At 34.6% G+C, this 9,491-nt stretch overlaps 1 protein-coding gene across 2 annotated transcripts in view; it reads left to right on the top strand.

The window, feature by feature from the left end:
* Nucleotides 1–9,491, top strand: part of LOC134218461 (zinc finger protein ZXDC) — a 51,244-nt gene that overhangs the window by 27,953 nt on the left and 13,800 nt on the right. Inside the window, exon 1 of one of the 2 annotated variants that reach the window (XM_062697469.1) lies at nucleotides 59–517. The exons of the other annotated variant lie outside the window; for it this stretch is intronic. Coding sequence (XP_062553453.1) covers nucleotides 207–517 — 311 coding nt within the window. The 5' untranslated portion in view covers nucleotides 59–206. Of the gene's footprint in view, nucleotides 1–58; nucleotides 518–9,491 lie in introns of those variants that run through there. 2 annotated transcript variants of the gene reach the window in all.

Below are 9,491 nucleotides of genomic sequence, written 5' to 3'. Positions count from 1 at the left end.
GTCAGTGGCCAGTGGGAAAAGGGAATCTCGCAGATGTCGATGTGAACCGAAAGCGAAGAATAAAGAATAAGTCACTATAGTGTGGTTCGGTTCGGTCATCTAGAAAGGTGAAAATATGACGATATTTTTGTGCTGGTTGTGAAAAAGTGACCAATTACGTTCAAATAGTGCCTTATCTGGGCTAGTCCTAGACTACAAGAAGAAGCATGAGCTATCAGATCACACTGCAGGACTGTATCAACGATAATACGTTCGATATAGATGCCTTTGAACAGGCAATCCAGCAACAAGTGCCGCAGTACTTCCAAAGCCTGGCAGAGGAAAATCCCCAATTCGGCTCGCTAGATCTGATTCCGTCTGGAGGAGGAAGAGAGTTTGGCGGCGCAGCGACGGAGTCACGTCGCAAAGATAATCAAGAACAACTAAATAGCGGAAGTGGAAGCGGCACAAACAACAACAGTAGTGAAAATAGTATTCTGGTTGAATTTTTAAAAATTGATGATCAGGAGGACGGAGGGTACTTATGAAGAGATTTTTCTTCTTTTCCTGTTTTTATTTTTGCGCTCTCCTTTTACTAGTTTTTTTATTTTTATTTAATTTCTCTGACCTGCGCGCGCTGCTATCTTTCGTGTTCTATCTCTTTCCTATTTGCGTGTATTCCTTGCGCGACTGGCTGTAGATATAGATTTCTTTCCCCGATTTACTACTACTATGCATTTTTGTTCCGAGATGATTTGGACCATCATAATGTGTTACCTTTACCTAGTGCCATAAATTAATTTGCCGTCCTCCACCCACGACTGAGACACTAAATCTATTACCATTCACTGGCTGTGACGATCTATCCATAGTTATATTCTGTATCCAATTTTAAATCTTTTCGACTATGTAGGGGCAAGATGTTTAATTAAAGCATTAGTGTTGAAATCTGCAATGTATTTTTAAACCGTGGAGTCATTAGACACCTGAATCAATGATCGTAATCGCTTATTGTGTTTTGAATGATAAATGCTTACATTAAAATTATGCGTGATCTAAAATTGCACTGATAAAAGGGTCCGTAAATTGTATTATCATTCGTAAGCCTTTTGTGACGATTTATCTATATAATAACAATCTTGATGTAGCAAAACCAGTTTTTTGGCTTTATTAACGATACTTTTTATTGTTAAATGAATTCATCATGTATATAACAAGAAGTGCTTTATGTATATCTAATAATTGCATGAGAATGTAGAAAATAATCAGACAATATTCCAGCATTGCTCAATAATTATTACCTATTACATTCTAATACTAAAATCATTGCAAGAGCTTACATTCTTAATAAGATTTCAGTCCACTCTCAACACACGCGATATATTATTTATGTCGATGCCTGTCTTAGCGTCCAGCACCCTTCAAACGTCTATACGATTTTTGTATCTATAACCTCTCTATCTGTATACATACAAGTTTTTTGGCCAATTTTTGATCAGGAATATCTCGCTATGTCTCCTTCTTCTTATTGTCATCACATCCCCACTAAGACATTGCCGCCTCCCAGCTTAGTGTTCATTTAGCATTACCACAAGCCACAATTGCGAGGTTTCTAAGCCTTATTACCATTTTTGCACTCGTATATCATGAGACTAACACAATGATACTTTACTACGCAGATGATATACTATTTGAACACTAATCTAGACTATTTGAGCAAAATATAGTTATGAAATTGTTGCTCCGTTGTTGGTTTTCCATTATAGTACCGAAATGAGTGTCATAATGATTTTTTGCAACTCATTTGAGTGCTCATTTTTTATATGGAAAAGTAGGCCGTTTCGCCTACTTTGAGCGGCACACTAGGAGGTAACTTTCGGAGATCAGTATGGCGAAAGGCATCTAAAGTTTAATATCTGGAAAATAATCATCTCAATCGAAAAAATATTTGGTAGGCGTAGTATCAGACTCTTTTCACGAAAATTTCACGGAACTTTTCACGAAAATTTATTTGGTACCAGTTATGTAGACTGCCGTGAATCGCATATTTGTCCCATATGAATAGGAAACCCAGCAAAGATGGGACAGATATGCGATTCACGGCAGTCTACATAACTGGTACCAAATAAATTTTCGTGAAAAGTTCCTACTGTTGAGAAAACCCGCCTTAGATGTCTTTCGCCATACAAACTTCAGGTGGTAAACTCATGCTGGCTATTTTTACATATACGTTAGCGTTTCTCTTAAATCTACGCTTTATTTCATATAAGATCAGGTGTGAGTATTGCTTATCCTCGATATTTTCAAATTTCAATTTTCCATTTCTATGATTAGCACATATGCGTTAAAAAAATTTATACTGATATTTTAAATGAATTCCTAAAAACTTTATAATTTCGCTTATTCACTACCATTACCTGATTTTACTATGGGGTTTGACAGCAATAAGCTAACTGCCACATTCAAATTTCAAAAAACTTTTAAAATTGGTTTTGGACGTCTAAATTATGGTCTACGAGTGTAAAAAACATGCAGCTCACAAAAGGTGTTCTTAATGTATAAGAAAAAAAAAACATGTTTTTTCAAAATTTAAAAGCCATACGAGTACAGTTTTTAATAGTTTTGTTAGCATACGACAGGCATAAAGAATGTATACAGAAGTAAATCTGAAAACGATGTAAAACGAACGACCGCGGCAAATTTAAATTGCATAACGCTTTGATAGTTGAGAGCAGTATTGCCATTTCTCATTTTCAATGAGAAATGTCACGAGATGTTTACGTATCTGCCCCTTTCAATCTCTTTAGAAACGTGAAGGATAAAAAGCATGCTACAAAAACCTCAAAAAAAAAATTGTTCCGTGACAGGACTTTCAACTCGGTGGGCTGAAGGAAAATGATTAATTTATCGACTAGTCATTATTCTTTGCATATATCTATTAAAATAATTTAGAAATCATAATTTAAAACAAAGCACAACATCCTTTCATGTCTGCTTTTCATGTAAAATTGATCAAAGGACCCACAATATGTACTTTCATTTCATTGCCTGATATAGAAAAAAGGCGCCGTGCTCTCTGTCTTATGACGATCGTGATCTTTTGCAGTACTGCTTGGGGTGGCATTGTGCATCTCGAATCGAATCACTCGATTCGTACGTTTTTGCATTCGTTTCGAAAAAATTGCGGCATTATGTATTTCGTTCGACTTCATTCAGTCGCAGTACAAGATTTCGAATGGTGGTGTACTAGCTCAATCGAGTATGTTCTGTCAAACGAAATGTAAACAGAGAGAATAAGAGATAGCTGTCTCCGTGTTTAGTATGCCGCCCGCTGGAGAGACAACCTTCAGCGCATGGCGAATGTGAGTTAACAGAGAGAATAAGAAATAATTTCATCTGCATGTAGCAATGTAGCATGTTGTCTGCTGGAAAGGCATCCTTCACGCCATTATTTGGCAGTTAATTTATAAACAAGCAAATTGTGCTCAATTACTATAAAGAGCAATATTATTTATTGAGCAGTTGCAACCGATTTAAACATAATGCCGATAGGATATATTTGGTAAATTGAGATATTGTTACGACACAAACTATAAGTTTTATGTTTATTCGAGTTTTTGCCACAGATCCAATTTTGAGCTAAATAATTTAATGCTAATGAAGGATTCGATAATAAATTACTACATTGATGTTTTCATGTGTTTTACTTAAATGCACTTGGGTCATCTCTTGCACGTTTTATTTATTTAACGCAACTATTTTCAAGTAGATATTCCCCATAGCTTTTCACGCGGTTTATCGAAAACGCCAAGAAATACGTGAAAACGGTAAAACACGATTTTAGTTGAAGTCTTTTTTACGCGGATTTCGGAATAATTAGAGATTACATCCTGGAAACTAAAAAAGTAGGTATACTAATGACATTCTTTCCTTTAAAATACAATAACGAAACATTTATTCTCTTCCCGTAGAGAAATAATATTAAATATAATTGAAAACTTTCAGCAAGAAATGGCTCTCGAACAACATTCGAAAGCTATAAAGGTGACGAGTGTTTTTCATTCGACTTGAGTCGTTTTCCAGTGTGCTATCGAGCATCCATAATGCCAAAATATCTCGTTATTCTTTTACCTCCTCGAGCATACTCGAACGATGAGTCGTTTTCGAGATCGAATCGAAAGCCATAATGCCAAACATGTTCGACTCGATAGAATTTCGTTCGAATCGAGATGCGCAATGCCACCCTGGTTGAGAGTAATTTGTGTTCGATCATATTTAAGATCATATAGAAGTTTGTCAATAACTCATTCAAGGGGCCTAATTTCATAATGTGTTTCATGGTGGACTTCTAGTTTGAAAGTTTTTCTACATACATGTCTAATAATTCATTATTTAATTCCACTAATAACGGAATGGAAGCGCTAGTTCCAGTAACTTATGCTACATCATAAGTTTCTGCAACTAGCGTTATAATTCCGTTATTAGTGAAATTTTAACTTTGAACTATTAGGCAGTGTTGTAGAAAAACCTCGCACTTCATGCCCACCATGCAAAACATTTTGAAATTCAGTCTCTTGAATGAGTTATAGACAAAACTACTAGATCGAAGATCGGACCCAGATTGCAAATGATCGAAAACATCCTTTTCTCAGCTGTAGTCAAAAAAATGTCCATATACCATTAAATGGGGTTTCTAGCAACACAAGCCAACAAGCCATTGTGTTACAAATGAAGCAGTCAAAAAGATATGTACCCCACCTTACATCCTAATGGGGACTCGTAGAATGCGTTATAGATCTAACTTCACCGAAATAGCGACTAGATTGATTCGGAGGAACGAAAAACAAGCTTGTTGCTAGTTATCTCACATGTGGTATAACTTGCAACACACATTAAGAGATCAAATTTACCGACAAAAACTTCAAATATTTCCATCAATTGTCCTAGAATAAAATCGTGTAACAAATAAGAAAACATGCTATTGAAAAATAAGCACACCCATGCTCTTTTTACGGGTTTTGAACCAATTTTTCTAAAAAATATACGAATAGGGTAATGTTTCAAAACCAATCACTCTCATGAAATCGTAATACCATTGCTAGTTTAGTACTCTCAGTAGAGTCATTTTCATAGTACGGACGGTGACATTTTTGCAGTTTTCAAGCATGCTTATTTAACATAACAGCAAAAATATGTCTAAAACGAAATTGCAATTAATTAACATTTCACTTAGGAAAGTAGGCAATTTTCTATGTAGAAGTAAGCATTTTCACTGTTGCAAAGTTACCCCATACGGGTAGTCAGGATAGTTTATTACATTTTTTGAAATTTTGTTGTTCAATTCATACAACTTTTAATGCACAGTTTGTGGAGGTTTTGGGCTTTTAGATTTTCTGAACGTCATAACTTGCTATCACATACTAAAGTTTGATAGCCTTAATGTCCGAATTGGAAAAAATAACGGCCAGCCTTGAAAAATGCATCTGAATAGGATCAAGTCAAGGTGTTGCAAGTTACCCCGTTTGACGGCATTTCTAACGGCTAAAACGGGTATTGTACCCGAACGTCACCAGCATAGTCTCTGTCTATACAGTCGCGTTCTTACACGATGATCCAGCGAAGCCATCCGAATGTCTCGAAAATAAAAATGTTATTCTTTTTCGGTTACTATCCGTTGTTTATTAATAGATCACAGTTACACCGAACAATTTGGTGGCCACACAACGGGTGGTCACGATTAGTGGTAGGAAACACCACAAAGTGGGTAGAGTCTCGTTCGCGTATCATTTTCCATCGTGCCGCACCGTTGACATATGGAGAAAAGGGGAGTGATGATGTTAAATATATCCTCGTCTCAAAACACACACATGTTATTATTGTGGCTTGAAAAAATCAGTAATTATGCGGAAGAAAATAATTACCAATTAGTCATTTTTAGTTGAATATAAGTGGCTATATCAATAAGTTACAACTTACATGAAGTTTACAATGCGGAAATGGGTTTGAATAATTCAGCTATCAGAATATTGTCTAAAGAAATTACCGATTTTTAGAGGTAATGTTACGTACTTTGCGTGCAGCCGAAAAAATATTTTTCTCCGTTAGATTTTACGTTCAGTTATGTAATAAAACATCGAATTGACTTGAAAATACATCAAATCGGCAATTACATAGGTTTTTTAAGTACATTGACCAATGTTACGTCATGGGATATTAACATTTTTTTTGCTGTGTACTTAATTCGTCTTAGACGGTTCCTTTAGTATTCCCTATTTCATTCTTTAAAAAATCGGAAAAAATCTTCCAATAAAATTTCCGGAATGGTTTCTGCAGGAATTTCGGAAGAAATTTCATATGGTTTTACTAAAAGAATTTACGAAGGATTTCCTGGAGGAAGTGTCTAACGTATTTCCGAACAAATTTTCAAAAGAATTTAAAATGTTTTTCGGAAGGAATTTCTAAAAAAATCTGTTCTAAAGTTGATTGCTTATTTGCCGGGTATTATTCAATGTTCTGATGTAAATATGTTCATTATTTGGAAGATTATGATTTGAAAAATGTATTTTATTCGATTTCCACGTCTTATTACCCAATATTGAGGGTTCGAGTCCCATCAAAGGAAAGTAGTTACCTCCAATACATTTTTCAAATCATAATCTTCCACATAATGTACATCTTTTTTTTCTTCTTTATGTACATATTCACATCTAAAAGAATCTGTTAAGAAATTTTCAAAAGAATTCGTAAAGTAAATTTTAGAAATGTTCTTAGAATTGCTTCTTTGAATTTTCAAAAGAATGTCTTGAGGAATCTCCAAAAAAAATTCTGAATTTATCTCCGAAGTGTTTACCAGAGAATTTTCTGGACAAAACCAGGGTTGTTACGACTACGCGGATTTCGCGATTTTCGCGGATTTCGCGGTTTTCGCGGATTTACATAACGATTTTAGGGTTTCGCGCGGATTTGGCGCGGATTTAGTTTTAGGTGGAAATTTAATAAATAAAATGCTAAATCTAAGGAAGTTTATTTGAAAATTAGTTTGATGCCTATCTATAGATGGGCTTTATTTTCTTTTACAACGGTGTTGAAAAAAAATTTACGTTCCAAGGTTATTTAACATTATTTTTCGGATACGTACAAGTCCTTATTTAATGGCATTGTATTACACTCTCAAGCATTATTAAAACAAATGTTATGAGGAGAGATACGCCACTTGTTGTCATTTTTAATCCATTCTAAAGCACGACGCACACAAACCATGTTGTCTATTGAAGGACATGAACGCTCATTTTCATCTTGTCAATTTCTTTGTAATTCCAAAATGTTTGTCAATTTCTAATTGGTTGTTTCTTTTACGATGAACCACTCAGCATGATATATTATATCATTCTTCAAAAGTAGTCAAGAATTCTTTCATAATGTCGGAACATTTTATATTTCCTTTATAACATTCATCTAGAACGAATAAGGGTTTATACAACAATTGAAAACATAAAAATGTTCTGTGATTTAATGCAGATGTCTCATTTTAATAAGTTCTTCCGCAGAAAGTCGATCAAAAATTAGAAAATGATTCTCAAAAGTTATTTCTGGCGGGTTTTTTATGATGTTTTCGGTTAACTCCGATTTTACAGGATTACCAACAAAAAACGAAGAAACCTAAAGAAGTTTCCACAAGGACCCTATGATGATCCTTCTATAAATTCGTTACAAATAAACTTCCACAGCATAAAAAGGATTTCTGCAGCATTAAAAACCCGAAAAATTATAAAAACAATTTTGGAGGAATTCTCTGGAGTGGTGACCTTAGGAATGACTATAGAAATTTGAAAAGAATGCCGCCTTGAATTTACAAAAGAGTTATAGCGATGATCATAGAAATTTCTTTAATAATTTCTCAAAAATAGAACCGGGAGTTTTTCCGCAGGAAGTCACCAATCAATTTTAGCAAGAATTTCTAAAGCGATTTCCGTAGGAATTCATGAAGGGATTTCTGCAAGTAAGCTCTGAAGATTTTCCGCAGGTTATTTGTGGAGAGTTTACTTGAAGTCATGATAAAATTCTTAAATGAATTACAAAATAATTTCCCAGGGAATTTTTGTAAGAATACTCGGAGGAATTCCCACAGATAATTTGGAGCGACTTCTGTACTTCAGCAGATTCAAGGGCAGTTGGATTTCAGCAAACATTTCTATGAAAATTTCCGGAGGATGACCCGCAGAAATTTCTGAGATGAATCTGCGCACGAAAGATAAATTCCAGTAAAAATGGTCAAACATATTTCTGCATGAACTTTTAAAAAAGCTTGTTACAAGAATTGAAGGAGAAATGACGGACTAATTTCTGTTGGAGTTTACGCAAATTATTCTGCCGTATTTCCAAAGAAATTTCTTCTGAAATTTCTAAAAATATTCCTCTGGAATTTTTGAAGGAATTTACGCTTGATTCTGACTTAAAAATTAACGGAGCTTGAGCAACTATTTTAGATTTTGTATTATTTGTTTCTTGATATGAATTCAAATATTTGTTTTACAGAAGTTTTGTTTAAAAAACTGAGCTTCATTGTCTAATTTCTTAATATCTACGCAAGTTTGTCTTGTCAATAACTACAACAAAGCTGCATAATTAATTACTTCAAAAGAAATTGCGGTTTTGACAGATTTTTTTAAATATTTGCCACGTTTATCTTTAACCAATTATGATCAAATCTGGCCTTAAGGGGATACGGGAAGCAGGAACAATCATTAAGCCGTCATCATTTTCATCATTGAATGCTTAATTTTATTTCTACAACAAATATGACTTTGAAAAAGCATCAGCGACGCGTGCTTACTCGCTATCTACATACTGATACATTTACAGTTACATCAAACAACTAAAAACCGTAATACGCCGCTCCAAAGTTACGAGGTGATAACGCTAGAAAGGGATATAAGATAGGAAAAACAACACGGTGTGTAGTGCTTCCCCCAGTCACCTTAACATTCATTTGTATATCAACGTACCTTGTGCTGAATTTTTTAAAGTTCTATTAACAAAAAACCCTGATAATAACGGAACAAAACATGCCAAAGCCATAATCTAATCCAAATAGCGGTGCTTATGCAAATAGTTTTGACTGTTTAGTTCTTGTTCCCTTAGATTCAGTACTTCTAGTGGTGAATAAGGCCATTTAGTAGGGTTGTAATACTTACTGCGGTTTTATTAGTCCTATTAGCATTTCGATACAAACATATGTTGCAGTTTAAAATCATATTTGAAATCAGTAATATTGTAAAAAAAGAACTTGAAGAGAAGACGTTCAATAAATTGTTAAACAAAAATTGACATTTAACTTTTTTTTTTTGCTTAGAATTTAGATCTGGATCGCGCGGATTTGGCGCGGAATGGATTTCACGTCGCGCGGAAATGGCGCGGATTTGATTTTAGTCGGCGCGGATTTGGCGCGGAAAATATTTCAGGATCTCCGTAACAACCCTGCAAAACCCCAAAGAGTAAATTTCTAAAAAAAA

Source organism: Armigeres subalbatus, chromosome 2 (genome assembly GCF_024139115.2).
Source record: "Armigeres subalbatus isolate Guangzhou_Male chromosome 2, GZ_Asu_2, whole genome shotgun sequence".
Lineage (NCBI taxonomy): Eukaryota > Metazoa > Arthropoda > Insecta > Diptera > Culicidae > Armigeres > Armigeres subalbatus.
This window is presented reverse-complemented; position numbering and strand designations above follow the sequence as displayed.